Genomic DNA, 16,918 nt, shown 5'->3' on the forward strand with positions numbered 1-16,918 from the left:
GCCAACCGATGACCTGGCAGAGGAGTATGAAGGAGATGACGAAACGCTTGGGTGCTGTCGGTGCTACTCGCCTTCCAGGATGGGGACCGCGTGATCCTCACTGTGCCTGGTTGGAGACACTACAAGATATGGCTGCCAACCGATGTCAGTGGCGTTCTTGTTGTCAGTTTCTGTCCAGATTGCCTGAGTGAATGTCTGGAGGTGTAGGCACCTCGGAATGATTGTGTTAAGCTAGCAATAAGTCTCTCCCCCATCCACCTTTATTCTTTTCTTTACAATAAGGCTTTCAAATAAGTCATGGCTGCACGGCAGTGAAGCATTGGTGTTGAGCACTGATGTCATGCTGTCGTTGATGATGATGATGATGTTACACCTTCACGTGTTGTAAAGGTGGTTCCCCCAGAAAACAGACAACCCACAAGGCGACTTGGAACGCCCCCTGTGGGCGGCCTTTGTTCGAGGGAACGATCGTAAATCTGCCAAAACTAATACAACTACCACTCCAAATAAGCTTTCTAACTTGGGAGACATACACAGAATCCACAGTCCATTCTAATCTACGGCATCAGAAACAAGGTTGCGTGATATCAAGGAACAAGTATTTGTATGGGTTGAGGGTCACTTGCCTGAATAGGTCTGCTTCAGGTCTTGCAGGAACTTCTGGCGCAGTGCAATTTCAGTTTCAAGGCGGGCTGTTCGGCCGGTGCGACGTACATTGGCCAACTCTTCATTTTCTTGCTCCAGCACCCGAACACGCATCATGATGCGCTTCCCATTTTGGCTGAAGCATTGATAAAATGCAAAACAGAAAAAAAAACAATCACCTGACTGTTCAACAGAGTGGAGAGTAGATTGTCTTAGCAAAGAATTTCAACATTGTGCTCTGGAGAGGCGGTACACAATGGTATCGTAATCCCCCCTCCACCGCTCTCTATCGAGGGGGGTCGGGGAAGACAGAATTAGACATTCATGGGAGATTTAAGCAAAAAAAGCACGAACAAGGGCTACACAGTTCAGTGAAGAATGCCCGACCAAACATGAGCTCATCAATGCGGAAGCCGCACAGTGCCAGCACTAGGCAAATTCCGCCACAATTTGATAACGCCTCATGCAGTTGACTGTTGCTGTTCGCAGGTCAGTTTGGACAGCATTCACATGTACCTGAGGAGTAAGGGATATTCCGACACAAATATATATAATGATAATCACTCAGCTGTAACACCTTTTCGGCGCCTAGCGGCCATGCCACAGGAAGGAAACACGGAGAGTCAGATACTGCCAGGTCGCCCAAACCTAGGCAGTGAGAATCGAGGTACATAGGCCGGTTTCGAACCACGGACCTTCCAGTCAGTGAGTTCGCGCCTTAACACATCAGTATCAAATGCAAAAACTCATGGTCAGTACGAAGGAGAAGGTTTCCAGCGTTTCGTTTGCTAGGAATGAAGAAATCAGGCGAACTCGATAGACTGGATGCGAAAACGCCAATGGGTGCACCACTGTGTAAACTCTGTTGGCCTCACTGATTGACACGGGTTCCTCGACCGAGTGCACGTTAAGAATAGCTACCGAATGCATCGACCGCCTTTCCGACTGCAGCCTGAGGAATAACTGTTGAGGTATCTGAAACGTTCAGAGATGTTGAATTTCATACTCTCGTCCCACTCCATTTGCATACTCGGCCAACACAAAGGTCGCCCGACCATGTCATTTCCTTCATCTCAGCGTGTCCTTTGCTAACGTTCGTCAGTACGAAGCTACACTATTAGTGATATTTCAATACCGTTCGATCGTACCCTAATCGTTTTTCTCCGGGTCATTCGGACGAAGTTCTCAATCGTCCTATTCATTTATAGGGTACGTGAATGGTCTTGTTCATGAGCACGTCTTGAACGCAGCGACGTACCGTTGTTCGACACTGGTGTTCTTGCCATTGTCCATAAAACAATGCTGCTTGACCATCTTCATCTGGTACACAGCTGAATGAAAACTGGACCAGGAGAAATCAGTTCGCTGACCAACAGAACGAATTCCCTGCTATTCAAGATGAATTGCACCATACCAATGTTTCTAACATCAACTGGAGCCCGCCCGCAGGGAGGGGAGCTCGAGCGGCAAGAGAGTACCATCCAAGCCTACCCACTGGAAACTGGAGACAAATGGAAAATTCAGATCACAAGGGGCTCGTAGAAGCTTCGATCACCATGTGCGCAACACCATCGTGTGAAACTCCATCAGGGTCCTTGTGACACGTACACACATTATTGAGACAGACTTGACACTCAAATACACCAAGACCAACAAGACAAAGGAAAGTAGCCAATATTACGGTCCTCCCAAGGTTTCGCGCGAAGACAAACGGCTGGGATAAATAGTCACGGTTCTTTTTTCGTTCGCGAGGTGGGACTGAATGCTTGGGATCTGATCTAGCTGCGTTGTTTTCCCAGTAGGCATTCGACTTGCTTAGCCTCTATTGAGGAAGATCTGCAAGCTGCTTTCACGGAGGCTGGCGAATGAACCACAAAACTGATGGTGAAATTGATCCTACCAGTGCCCTCTGTTTACCGGTTTTCGACCCTCAAACATTGGTATTATTGGCCAGGTTAGTGACGAAAAATTACATTCCAACACTGTCATAATGATCTCAGGGTAAAATGATATGGGATACCGTTATCTCTCTCCACTAAGGAATATCTGGTATCCTATTAAGAAAGGTGACTGTTGAGACCCATTGCCCACGCTCCCCGCTCTTGGCTGACATAAATAGGGTTGTCGGGCGTCTGCAGTTATCAAAGGCGTTGGGTACTCCGGATCAGTGGGAAGTAAACGCTTGATATGCAATATCAGGACGCGGTTGAGTACAATAAATAAGAAGACAGATAATAATTGTTCAGCTGCAACGCTAGCCACCATTCAACCTGAATGATTGCTTGGGCTAGTGCAACGTTGCCGAGGCCTGGATAAGAGCAGTTGAGATGCCGACTTTAGGTTCGAAACACGGATCTTTTGGCGCCTCAACCTCTACTCTGTATCCAGCTGACACATCAGTACGCCAACGTGGTGAACCCGTCCGGCAGTCACCGGCTCCTATCATCTGAGCGACCTAGCCAATCTCGAACGATAGAAGCACAAACTTGAGTAGGGTGTGTACCGAGGTAGTACACTTGCATTTACTGCTTCATCCCATATTTCAGCATCATTTGTTGCACTTTAGAATCCTACCGTGCGATAGAGGTCACTGGATGGCCTGGTTATTGGCTAGATCAGACAACCGGTGACCACCACCACCATTACCAACAACAGAGTAAGGAACAAACCACAGTCACCGTGATGTTTACTACTAGATGGGACTGAAACATTTCCGTAAGGAGATCGCTTCGTGAAGGAGAAAACCATACCTTCCGAACCGAGAAAAGTAACACCTAGAGCTTATTCCAGAACAGGGATGTGAATGCACAGTAATGAATCAACTTGGCTAACCAGAAGAGGCACAACTGTCGTCTCAATAGTTCGTCTTTACCGTTCGGATGGACTAAGAATAGAATGAAGACAGGCGGTCTTTCCACCTCTGCTGATGGCCTACAGATCGGTGAAAAAACCGTCGGTTCGAAGAGCGTGGTCATCGATCGCACGCTTTTCTCAGGTGGTATACATATGAATCAACCCTTCAACGAAGGCGACACGCAGAGCTAGAAATGGACTGACAATACAGCCAAATGGAACTTTTCCGCCCGTTGTAGGGAGAAGGCGAGCAGCTCTGAACTAGGGACCAGCTTAATCTATCGAAAATTGAATAAATACAAGATACTGAACACTAAATGCAATTCCACAATGAGAAAATCAAATTATCGAGCAGCTAAGGACCTGAGAACCTAGTCTCCAGGCTCAGTACATCGGTTGAGAACAGCACAATCCAGAGAATTATGTTACCTCTCCGAGAATACTGTCAAAATAGGATCGATGTGCACCAAACAGACACGGTCAAGGCTGGGTTATAGAGTGCGGTGTGCTCTGACAGTAATTATTGTATCCAGCTTGGTTATTCTGTTTGAATGGGCGTTAAATTATTCACAGTATGACTACTTCCAAACGCGTGTTACTTGAATAGAAAAAGTTGCTGGGAATAACCTGTTGGGAGACTAACACATGAGCCACAACCCACTTAAAATTGAGTAGCAAATAATAGTACGGTTGAGAGAGGACTCCAAGGCAACGAAGTACAACTAAATGACAAAAATACTGACGCGAACGGAGCAGTCCAATGAACAAAATACACGCACAGCTGCAACAAGAAACGATGGACACAGGTCCTTTGGGAACTTAGTGAGGCGTACTCGTAGCACACCAATGCGGAAAGAATATATCTATCAACCGTGAGATTCGGATCATAGCTACCCTGCAACTAGGGAAGGCTAAGCTATCGTCAGATTGCTCAGTAAAAGAGCCGCAGGTGGTCTACAACCATCGATCTTTCCGTCAGACATTCGCGCTTCCCCTTATTTCAAGCACCAAAAAATTACCGTGCCGTATGCGCGATATAACCACTACGTGAAAATATGCTCTGAGCCCAAATCTTCACGCAATGTGGGCGATTCGTTCCTTAAGTCAACATGAATAGTGTTAGGTTCCTGAGTTCGTTTTCCGTCAGATGTATGAAGTCACGTGTTGGCAGGTGGGAAACAGCGAAGCATCCGGAGGGCCAAGCACGATACACGCATGGTTCACGTACCATGAGTTTCCTGACGACTCAGCACTACTGAAACAACAGATGACAAAACCAATCGGAAGAGACGAGGACCAAAGAAGGTCAAAATCACAGATGAACCCATTTAAGCATGCCTGTTCTCCTGCAATCCTTTAAAGGCAGACATGGTAGGAGACCGAACAGTCTCTGAAAACGAGCAACCCCTGACTCCCTGCACTAAAACAAACTACCTATGACTCTATCGAATCCCGAATGAGGGGGGTTACCAATCGATCGAAGGTGGAGGGTGAACCCCGACGGCAGCAAACCGGTATCCCCCCCCCCCCAGCCGATCGTAACAAGTGACAAATTACAGCCGTCATCATCTTCCAGTAAAAACGGTCATAGTGAGACAAGCGCACCATGATCACATTACTTCGTCACGAATAAGTGAATATTTAAGGGGAATGTTAGATTCACTTGTAAACAGACCATTGAAAATGCAAAGCAAAAATTAGCCCACTGAAAAAGAAGTGCGGATAACCAGTCGAGCAGGACTGGGTGGTTTAGTATCACAAAGATACCGAACCACCAGGACTGAGCAGCTGCACCTGACAACAGGCCTTCGACCCACAACTGCCATGAAACATGATGAGGCTTTGGGCTGAGTTCACTCCAACTAGAACACAGGTAAGTGGCCTCCCCGAGTCGTGTGTGAAAATCGTTCAACCAACCGACTTTAACAGATCTGGATGACGGCAACCAGATATATGGACCAACAGCTGGACCGCAAAGCTGAAGAATTTATAAAAACGCCGAAGTGTGTACGGATCAGACAGACAGATGAATACACACAAATACTCATGAAAAAATAAAGTGCTAAAAGCAGATCAGGAGACCGGAAATGAAAACGGAGGGGGCAACGCAACTGCGTCAATAGGGAGGAAATATCGGTAAATGATAGAAAAATAGAGAATCACAGTTTGAGAGTACAAAGAAAGTAAATCAGTGGGACAACCATTGCAAGCCACCACTAATAGGGCGCCTGAAAAAACGAAATGCACTGTTGAAATCAGGTCACTGAGGTGGTAACGACGGTGAACATCACTGGTTAAACAAATACAATCAGCGGATACTTAAGAATTCATCAAGTACGTGAATGATGCGAACAACTGACCTTTTCCGCTGAAGTAAGCAAATTGCGGGTATAAGGGAGGGGAAACAGCACCGACGACGAAACTAGAGACCGTGTCAGACAAACACAAGTTAGCAGTAAAGATAAAACTGAGAGTTGTTGGACCAACCACTTGATGGTTGTATCCGTTAAACCGATTGTTCCACACCGTTGCAGGGGAACAGCGACAGCCATTTGTATTTTGATTTAAAGCGTGAAGAGAGACAAGTATAGGAGTGGTAAGTCACCTGTTCTGCGTGAATGTGAACGACTGAAGATCAGTTTGGCTCGTAGCAACTAAAGCGTGACAGTTGTTTTGTGCTCTTCGAAGACGAGCGAGGACCAAATTCACACAGGAATCGATGAAGACCTTCGAGTAGAGTGGAACTCCGCCATCGGATTCGTTGCTGAGAGCGGATGGTCCATTGGTGAGTTTTCTAGAATCTGAACGTGAACTCAGGTTGGTGGTGCCGGTGTGAGTTGCACTTGGTCCCGTTGACGGTAGATGAGCAGGTCCTAACAGTCCGTCAGCACACTTGGTTGTTCCACCAATTAACGTTGGGACTGGTCTCACTGCGGGTACAGTGGAAAGGATGGGTGCTATGGTGGAAACAGGCTGCTGAACAGGAGGGGATTCGGAATCGGATAGGATGGGTCGAGGCGCCTGAAATAGAGGAAATTTCCTTCAATCCATGTAGCTGTCACGAAAAGGCAGACAAGGTAGGAAACAAAATAGCACAAGCAAAAAATAACAGTGGTACAACCTGAGTTTAACAAACAGGCAGCTCACGTGGCTGTGGAAGAGTAAAAACGAAAACCGGAAAAAATATCAAGCTGAAGGCAGTCAGTTAGAGTTTCCTTTCGGTACATAGCTGTCATGCAAATCCTGGTCCGTATAAGACCGATTTTTAGGTACTCTGGCTACACTTACGCTTTTTTATGTAAAATCGCAGACAGAATAGGTCAGCTCATTCTATTGTGGAAAATGTATAAAACACGAAAATCCTATGCACATTGTTTATAAGGTTATTTAAGGAAACCAGAGAGGCGAATAACTTGCTGTTTTATGGTTGTTTCTTTTTATAATAACAACAACAACAATCAACCACAAGAAACCAGTAGATTGAATGAGCATAACTTTTTCGATCATTGCCCTCACTGTACAGTGTTGAGGGGATCACAAAGATGGTTCAGATGAACCGAGCGTACGAAAATCAAAGAACCTGGTAACCCCGCACTTGTGGAAAACCACCGTATCTAGGCAAGGGTCCTCCTAATAAACAGCATCAAACGGTGTAACCAGTGACATGGGATCAACGAGCGTTCGTTCTCTAAAACGGCACTGACAAGATATCACAAAGAACAAAATAGTCCTAAAGGAGCACTGACATAATGTAGCGTTCTCCGGCAGGAAAAGTGGTTCGAAACATCTAGAGGGACACTGATGGAGTCTGACTAAACACCAAGAAAATTACAAGGAACCACTGATGATGGTGGCTGACCTCTGTCTTAAGTTGAAGCGCCATGCGCCATCCGTATAAGGAACACAGGGTACGAGATCGCGTCTACGGCCACGCGCAATGGGAGTTACGCAGTCCCTATCCTAGAAGTCGAGTAGCACCGACAGCACCCAAGCGGTTCGTAACCTCTTTTACGCCCTTGTGCACCCTTCTGCACCCGGAGAACAGCACTCTATTGGGCAAGCGATTGTTTGGCATACGAAATACATAGCCTAACCAACGCAACTTCTGGTGCTGGACATAATCTTCAATGGCAGTCCCCGTTATCCAACAGAAAACTCACTTTCTAGTCGACCCGTTACGAATTCTGATACCAATCCACATAAGATGTGGTTCTGAGACAACAGTTGAAGACATCAAGACCTCTCAGTTTCGCTGATGGAACAGGCCAAGATTCAGCCATACAACGAAACAGCCTGATACACAATTCCCTTGAGATTCAGGGATATACCGCTCTGACACCACAGGTGTCTCAAATTAGCAAACGCGACCCGAAACTTGCACATTCGTGGATTGACCTCGTCTGTCACACTACAGTCAGAACTAATACAACTTCCAACATACATAGAACTCTCCACAACTTCGAGTCTCTCCCTAGTTGGAAGTGGCGTGTCATCATCATCATCATCGACAGCATGACATCAGTGTTCAGCACTGATGTTGAAAGCCTTATTGTAAACAAAAGAGTAAAGGTGGATGGGGAAGGGACTCAGTGCTAGCTTACCACAATCATTTCGAGGTGCCTACACCTTCAGACATTCACTCAGGCAATCTGGATAGAAACTGACAACAACTCCAACCAGGCAGTGAGGATCACGCGGTCCCCATCCTAGAAGACGAGTAGCACCGACAGCACCTGGGCGTTTCGTGATCTCCTTCATACTCCTCTGCCAGGTCAAGGGTTGGCCACCTCTCTGTTTACGTCACTCTGAGTTGGGCATGGAAAACAGCACTCTCTTCGGCAAACGATGGTTCGGCATACGTAACACATGTCCCAACCAACGCAGCTTCTGGTGCTGGACACATTCTTCAATGGAAGTACCCGTTACACAACCGAAAACACGCTTTCTAACTGCCTCGTTACGGATACGCCGACACCAACCCACACGAACTATGGCTCTGAGACAACAACGTCTCAGGTCCACTGCTCGAATAGGCCAAGTCTCACAGCCATACAACAAAACAGCCCGTACTGCAGCTTGAGGAGAAAGTGGACATCTCTGATGGACACCACTTTGTGTGCGGAAGCTTTTGGAGAGCTCTGCGTAAACTCTCACACATCCGGAATTCTGAGAATACAAAGAACGTATTATGTTTACAAACTTCCGGGGCATTCCTTGGTGGGCAAGCGTCTCAAGGAGAAAAACCGATCAACCGAGTCGAATGCGCCTCGGAAATACAAGAATACTAGAATTGTGGGTCGCTTATACGCATGGCGTTGTTCTAGCACCTGACGCGGTGTGAAGATTTGGTCAACACAACCCCTACCAGCCCGGAATCCCGCTTGCCACTCTCACGATCCACCATAAGGCGACGAAGCATCACTGTGGCCAACAGTCTCGTTACGGCCGGGGTCAAGCTGATAGCCCTGTAGTTACCGCACGCACTACGAGGCCGTTTTGAAAATGAACACTATCACTGACTCTGCTCAGTTGTCTGGGACAGACTCCCTTTCCCGAATGCAGGCAAACAGACCAGACAGGCACTGACTAAGGACTTCACTCCCACTTTTGAACAGCACAACAGCTGAAGTAATCGTTCACCATTGTCCGTAGCGTTCAACTGTAGCAGTCTTCCGGTGCCTAGCTGCCATGCCACCCGAAGGAAGCACGAGGGCTAGGATACTGCCAGGTCGCCCAAGCCTAGAGAGATTGTCCGTACGTAGCGACTCCAGTCCATGCGCCAAGCCTGCCCACATGTGCATTCAGACCGGCTACCAAAACGATATCCACAGACCACAGACTTTCCGATAGGTGGCTTGCACCTCAACTTCCGGATCATCCCCAATGACTGTAACTGGTTTCCGGAGATCTTGAGGATCGGTACTGACGGCTGATTCTTACGGAGCGAGCTCCTGTGGTCAAACAAACTGGCCATAAACATCGTGAATCGTAGTTGCTTGCTTATATATAATAATCAGAAGCAAAACCTGTGCACAGCGTATCACAGAAGGGGTATGGTCTGCGCACCTCAGTTCATCTGAGGAGTGAATCACTCCCACTACTTATGATACTTCTGCCACCAATAGTCCAGTTACCAAACGAACTACATGATATTACGTAGATATGGATTTTCAAAGAGCCCAAAATTACATGTAAACTAAACATTTTGAGAACGACGCTTCCCATCTCATATCTTCACGTGTTCCACCTTCTACTCCACCGCACTCCAATTTGTATATACCTTACGCAGGTCCCAGCAATAGGACTGACCGCTTTGTTCACCGTGCATCAGACTACGCAGCAGCTTCTGTACGTCTGACCTAAGTAACAATCCTAAACACTTCGAAGTTTGCTTTCAAAACCCGAATGCCGACCTACTTGACATCACATTGAAGCAAGCAGGAAAACAAAAGCCTCTTGCTCGTTTGCCGGGTTTCTTCTGCCTGTCAGAAGCAAGGATACGGGACGCGAGCAATGTAAGTGAACTGACTGCTCCTAGCTCTCTTCTTATTCTTCTGGATATCCAAAGCGCCACTCTCTGTCTGCGGTACAACCCAACAAACCTCATACAAACACGGGCTTTGCTGTGGGCCCGGCCAAAGGTTCCTCTTAGCGACAACCACAACTCGACCCGACACCAGCTGAAGCTGAATGTCCAAGCAGACCTAGAAGCTTAATGGATCCGAAAGGCCAAAATTATGGATGCGAAAAATACTGGAAACATCCACAGGCTGTCCCACTTGATTAATTCGACTGGTCCTCGAAGGCCCATTGTAAGTAAAACTATTAGGGACCAGGATGGCTAATATTAGGCAGAGAAGAATGTTTGGACCGTTGGGACAGTAATTTGAACATTTCAATTAACCACATGCTAACTCCAATCCGGAATGTCAGCATTCAACAAAAAGGACTGTGAACGGCCTCAGAATTGTCCGAGTGTATATGACTACTTAAGTAGAATCGAGCTCCTGGCGCTGACGATTTTCCGCCTGTTCTCTTCAGTCAGTGCCACCCTAGGCTATTTGTGTCTATCCGGGAGAAAGAGACCGTTCCAGTCGATAATAGTGCGCATCTTCAGAAAAGGTGTTCACACTCAACGTATCGACCAGAGGTCAGTTTGACCCCGTTGTGACAGGGCTCCTGACATCGTCTTACGGCGGCACGCAAATCACTGGTACGTGAGCGTCAAACGGGATCTTGACCGATAGAGGCATCGATCTCCTCACTGCTTGGTGCTACAGCAACGCCACATGTACAGACGACACATTTTCAGTGTTCCTTAACTCCAGGATGTCGCAAACTGCGAGATGGACAACACATAATCTAGATGGGGTGTGAGAGGTTACGAAGAGCTGAGGAGTTGTTGGTACGTAACATATGGAGGGTGATCAGTTGACCCACCGGGGGTGAATTAACTTCCCCGAAGACCATCTGCTGTAGTTCGGCATAAATAACCTGGCGTTCCCACCAAACTCATGGAATGGTGCGGAGCCATCTATGGTCAAACACAGAGAGCCCTCGAGAGTCTTCCACATGCAGCGGTCAGGTCTCCGATTCATAAAGTAGGACAGATCGGACGGCGGCATTGTACACTGCATCTTCGAAAACCAAGCCGTCACGTCGGCGTCACAAATGTCGGGGAATGGCAAACGCTATCCTGGCCATCTCAATTTGAGAATTGATTCCGATTTCCACCAGACCACCGGAACTTATGCCCCTGCCCAGATAGGTTAACTTATCTACACCGATCGGCCCACCTGCAACCATGGTGTTTGGATTTGATCCCACCTAATCTAGCATCAACACCTTGTACTTCACATGCGCGAAGTGCATACCGAACTAAGTAGCAGAACTACTTAGATTATTTAAAATAATTCTGCATTTTTCAAGGGTTTGGTTCTCAAATTACGTGAGCAAACGCCCCGAGAACGGTTCGATCCTTGAGGTGCTAGGGACAGGTAAAGAAGATTCACGCAGTATACCAACAACGAAGTTGGAAAGAAAGGGCCTGATTTGGGGTCTGGATATGGTTAGCTAAGGAGAGAATTAGCAGCAGACAGCTATGCGTCCACGGGAGGAGGCAACGGACTTGCAAACCGTATGGTTCAGATATTTTGTTGGTTTGAAGCGATAGGATTGAATGCTGTCGTCGATGCCGGACTGATGCCGACGTCTGATCCAGGTTGAGCTAGTCCTAGATGATGAGTTGATGAGGTCCAGCTGAACGGTACTTCTAAGTATACAGTTCGCCGTTCGGATCAAAGTTGCTGATCGAGACCAGGGGTGTGCGAGGGATCTTCGACAGACGGTTTCGGCCTCTCACTTTTCTCCAGTGGTCATCCAAATTACCAGTGATTCCGTCGAGTTCTGGGAGTTTCCCAGTTAGCTCAACTCGATTTGTTAAGATAGGGAGGTGCTTTACAGGAGATGAACTGAATGTTTTCGCATTACCAGCTTGTTTGCGGGAGAACGGTAGACGCCCGTGCCCGCACAAATCCGCCGCCAAGATAACAACCTGAACATGCATATCACCCGCCAGAATCACAATATCTGCAATTATCGCTTATCGCAGTGACTTGGATAACTATCTTTCTAGTTCTTGGAGGTGTCTGTTGGGGCTGAAACAGCAAATAAACAATGTTTACCGCGTCGAGATGCAATGATCTTGATTGAGCTCGTTAATCTAACCGCGCCAAGACGACTGTCAGGAACCTAAGGCCTAGATGTGGGCATCTGAGATGCAGAGGATGAGTTTAAACGATGGATTTTGCGATCAATAATTTCGGCCTTTAACCACTGGGCTCAACTGTAAAGTGCGATAAATATGGGTTTGAAACGAGTGATTTGAGATGTACGACCAGATTGGAATATTGTATGAGTGTTTTCGAGCAATAAATAGCTGACGAAAGCAGCGATGTGGTAAAGGTCCACTTGATTTGATAAAGATTTATTTTTTTCAACTTTACTTACATACGGAGCAACGGTTAGGTTATTGATAGCCAAATGAGTCAGCACTTCTGAGGGATGTTGGGGGCAAGTCAGTGAACGACGAAGCGACGAGGTGTGGAATACATGGCGGGAGAGTTAAACTAAACTTGTTGGATTGTTTTCCGATTCACTTTCTCAGAAAGTCGGCTTCAGCTGCCACAGGTGCTGTCACCGGAAAATGAGTGTCGGCACTACAGCCGACAACTTTTATGCACGAAAGCCACTGATTCGTTTCTACCAATGTCATTCAAGATTGGTGAGCTGATTCCCGGGATCTTTATACGGAAAGGCGACGTTTTCGACCCAACCGAATTTACTGGCTGGTATTTTCATAGTTTGTTGCTAGGTCACAGATTGTGCACATCCCGATCGCTTTTACTCAGAACGATGGACGAAAAGAGTGCTGTAAGGTAGACAGTCCCCCGGAAATGCGAAGCGCATGTCGTAAACATCGTAGCGTACCAAGCGTAATTGTACGTTAATGATTCCTGCTTGTTTATCAGAAGTGCCCGACCGTCCACTAACTAGATCATGAGCAGCCAACATGGTGAGCACCTTTTGTCGAAGCGTGCAAAACGGGGACCAGCTATTTTCAGCAGTTCCAGGGATCCACGTGAACTATACTGGGGGACTTCAATATGGTAATATTGACTGGAATAAGCTGCTGGATGACCGGACCACGGGTTTCGTGAGGGTACCGTTATTTTTGTGGCGGAAGAGAGTCAAGTAGTTCAGGACACTTGTTAACCGGGAGGGTGGACGGCATGCCCCAACCTGCTGTTCAATGAGGCCGACAACCCTCGCCACCTGGAGTACCGAGAGCCGTTGGCATCTGGTGAAGCTGGTGTGAAATATGCGGCTTCATTATAATGAACATATCGATACCAGGTTTGGCGGACTAAGTTTCCGGCGACAAACAGAGTGGTCGAACACTAATTGGAAGAGGATACTGACGCGATATGGTGTCAGCTCCAGAAAAACCTTCAGACTGTGTTACAGATTTGAGCTGAAGGGGAAACAGCTGCGATAAGAGGTCCGCCCTGGCGGTGAAGAACGGTATAGCTGGCGAATTCGACAGATACAAGCTGGAACCAGTGGAATCAGCTAAGGAAACCTGGTCGAAGAGCCTACGGATTTCGCATAATCGAAAACAATAGGGGACAGCTTTACCGGGCGTATTCCTGCATCACTTGCAAACGGTAGACAGCTGGTGAACTGCTTACATCAGGATGTGCGAGGTCATGCCGTGGAATGTCACAAGGCCATTTGCCTGAACATGATCCACGGCGTACCTAGCACCGAAATCTCCCGTACCACCTTAACTCTGAATAGGGCACAGAAAACAGAACTCTTCGTTGCATAGCCAAACGCTCGCTTTCCAACTGCCCGTTATGGAATCGGTTACACCGGCCAACACGAGCTATGGTTCTGAGACGATTGTCGAGGATCTGAAGACGTCTCATTCCTGCTGCTCGAACAGGCCAAGTCTCATAGCCAACAACAAAACGGCCTGACACACGTCCTTTGAGACGTGAGCAGTAGTCGTCTCCCTCCAAATTCTCCCTGACCTTCTAGGTCATGCAAAGCAACCAAGCCTACTCTCAAAATCAACTCACCACAGGTTTCAACTTTATTAGCAACTTCCCAAAAGGGTTATCCTGCGTAACTAAACCGTTATGTCAGGCAACACACTGGACTGCATTAACAGACCTCAGTATCTCCACCAGTGCCAAATATCTGAGCTTCTTGAAAGAGTCCGACAAATTGGAGCACACCCCAGAAACCAAACTCTCTACTCTAGATACTGCATAGTTCCACCGTTGCCTCAGGGTAAACATAAACGAAACTACTACCTTACCCGATAGTAAGTGAAGTATTAAAGGGTCCATAAATAGCCCTAAGCTAATCAATACCTACATCAGTGACCTGTTGATAGGGTGCTTATACATCAAGATTCGAGGATCGCCACGTCAGCCTGCCATTTGACGCAAAATGTAAACTCCATGTACGTGTCCGGAGATGTAGACTGTGGCACACCAGCACTGAATCCCTTGCACATCCAATCTTATTTTCCTCGCGATAAAAAAGGATTCAACTGTAGCACCCTTTCGATGTCCAACTGCCATGCCACCAGGAGGCACGAGGGCTGGTTTACCGCTAGGTTGCCTAAGCCTAGACAGGGGAAGTCGAGAGGTAGTCACAATAAAAAAATTTCAAACAAATTATGATTGCACTACAGCGAACCCTCAGTGTTGCACATCGATAATACGATAATCCATTTCTACCCCGAACATAACACCCAACTGCCCACCAAAAGTAAGACGGCGCGGTTTCGTTAGAAAAAATCGAGTTTGACCGAAGCTACTACCTATCGAACAATCTATACCATCAGGCGACTTCCCGAAACACTACACATCCGATTACTGTCTAGTATCTGAACTTTTTCCCCCAAAACACAAGCACTGAATGCCCACCCATATTAACCATAAGTATAGGGTGCGGTCACCATGGTCACTAGCAGCAACTACCGCGCAGTACAATCAACTTACCAACCCCCTTGCTCACTTCCCAAGCAGACCTCGATCCACACCATTCTCATTCGGCTCTGCTGTTTTACCATACATATCCATTTACACCATCATACATGGTGAGGGGCAGCTGTCCTCTACTTTCAACTGCTCGTCGCGAAAATCCCCTATCCGGTTCTGAGTTCATTCGGATTCCACTCGTATAACACTTACTAAGCCTATTAAAACAGATAACGATGCCTTCAAACGGGCCAGGTGTATGTTCTGGACATACCCCGTGCTTAGACTAATGAATCCAAATGCGGACTGATCTAGGCATTAACCGCCTAGTTGCTGGATAGGTGGATTCGTGTCGACAACACTCGCATCGCCTGCAGACAGAAGCCGTGTAAGCAGCCGGAGAATACACAATAGGAAAACACCCAACCCGGGCTAAATACGGGATGTGACCATAATAAGCACTAAGGAGCAGTGGTGCAGTGTATGGGAACCAAAACAAGTTCATGTTTTTTATACTGAATTCTACAGCGCTTTTCGTAAACTCCTCATTGATCAGAAAAAATACAAAACTGAGGTTGTGGTAATAGCGATGATCGGACGAAACATTCAACGGCGCACGCACCAGTAGAAAAAGTAGGAAATGATCACCAGGGGGCTTACCAGAAAGTGCCGCAGTTCTTTCTCCTTCGTGTCGGTCTTGGCGATGATACAGGACTCAAGTGCCTCCACAGCTCGCTGCTGCTCCCGTAGTGTGGCCTCTGAAGGGAAACGTAAAAACTTTTGAAGAGCCTACTTAGCTGATCCCGTTCTGCTGTAACTTTCTCAATGGCTATCTCCAGTGAGGAAATACGGTGAGCTTCGTCATCAACACCGCGTGTGTTTTCCGAGGTACCCAAATTAGAAGGGGAACCATCAACTTCAACGGACTCGCGGAAGTTAGGATGAGTGGTCGACAGATGTTGACCGACGTCCATTACACGGAAAAAAAGGACGATCAAACGACCAGCGGGCCGTAAATCGCCATCGTCAAAGCACTGACCTTGATAGCCTGCGAACGGCTTGAACAAACAAAACAACAACGGTTTCACAGAGCGAGTGAAGTTGGCGGTTCGTACCGATTCATGTTAAAAACGTCGGAACGTTCAATCAGAAGGCCGAATTAGTATCGTGAAAGCCTGATACTTCAGAGGTTGGTAAGATTTTCAATTAAATTCAATCATTCTAGTCGCATCCATAGGCCAGTTCTTTTTGCTTGGCATGGATTCACGGATTGATACACAGGATCGAGGCTTTTGCCCAAGTTTCCCTGGTCGGTTTTGTTCTTGCCGGTCAGTGGCTGTCGTTCGTCTAAAAGGCACAAGTGAAAAAAGGGTGTAGCACTGCTCTTTATGTTCTCAGCGCGGGGCAGTATGGTCGCCAGCGCGAGGATTCGCATAAATAAATGTCTAATAGTGCTTTAAATTGGGTTCGAGAAGGAGCGAATACAACCGTCGGAGGAAGGTCATTCCACGCAGCTGCTACCCAAAATGAAAAAAGTTTTGTCTAATGAATGTGTGTGCCCTGATCTTGAAAATTTTCTTACTATTTCCCCGCCGGGTGTTTGCTGGGTCAACGGTAAAAAACCTGAATAGCAAGCTTTGTTCAAACAGGGCATAAGTAAGAACTAGGTCCTCTCGGAGTCGACGGTACTCCAGGGGAAAGAGATCAAGCATCGCGAGACGCATTTCGTAGTCCACAGATTCGGGGCCGGCAAAAATTCTCGTAGCGACTCGCTGGGCACGCTCAATGAGGGTGACGTATTACTTGCATCCTGTGTGGGCAACTTGGTTGGCGTATTCCAGGAGCGGTGCGACGTAGGCCCCGTT

At 47.2% G+C, this 16,918-nt stretch overlaps 1 protein-coding gene across 1 annotated transcript in view; it reads right to left on the minus strand.

Moving 5' to 3' along the window:
- Positions 1 to 16,027, minus strand: part of T265_15230 (hypothetical protein) — a gene marked incomplete at both ends in the record, with an annotated part of 18,418 nt that extends 2,391 nt beyond the window's left edge. Inside the window, 4 exons of the mRNA XM_009177116.1 lie at positions 627 to 781; positions 6,104 to 6,519; positions 15,714 to 15,811; positions 15,847 to 16,027. Coding sequence (XP_009175380.1) covers positions 627 to 781; positions 6,104 to 6,519; positions 15,714 to 15,811; positions 15,847 to 16,027 — 850 coding nt within the window. The remainder of the gene's footprint in view (positions 1 to 626; positions 782 to 6,103; positions 6,520 to 15,713; positions 15,812 to 15,846) is intronic.
- Between the last annotated feature and the right edge of the window lie 891 nt (positions 16,028 to 16,918).

Source organism: Opisthorchis viverrini, assembly GCF_000715545.1.
Source record: "Opisthorchis viverrini unplaced genomic scaffold opera_v5_397, whole genome shotgun sequence".
Classification (NCBI taxonomy): Eukaryota; Metazoa; Platyhelminthes; class Trematoda; order Opisthorchiida; family Opisthorchiidae; genus Opisthorchis; species Opisthorchis viverrini.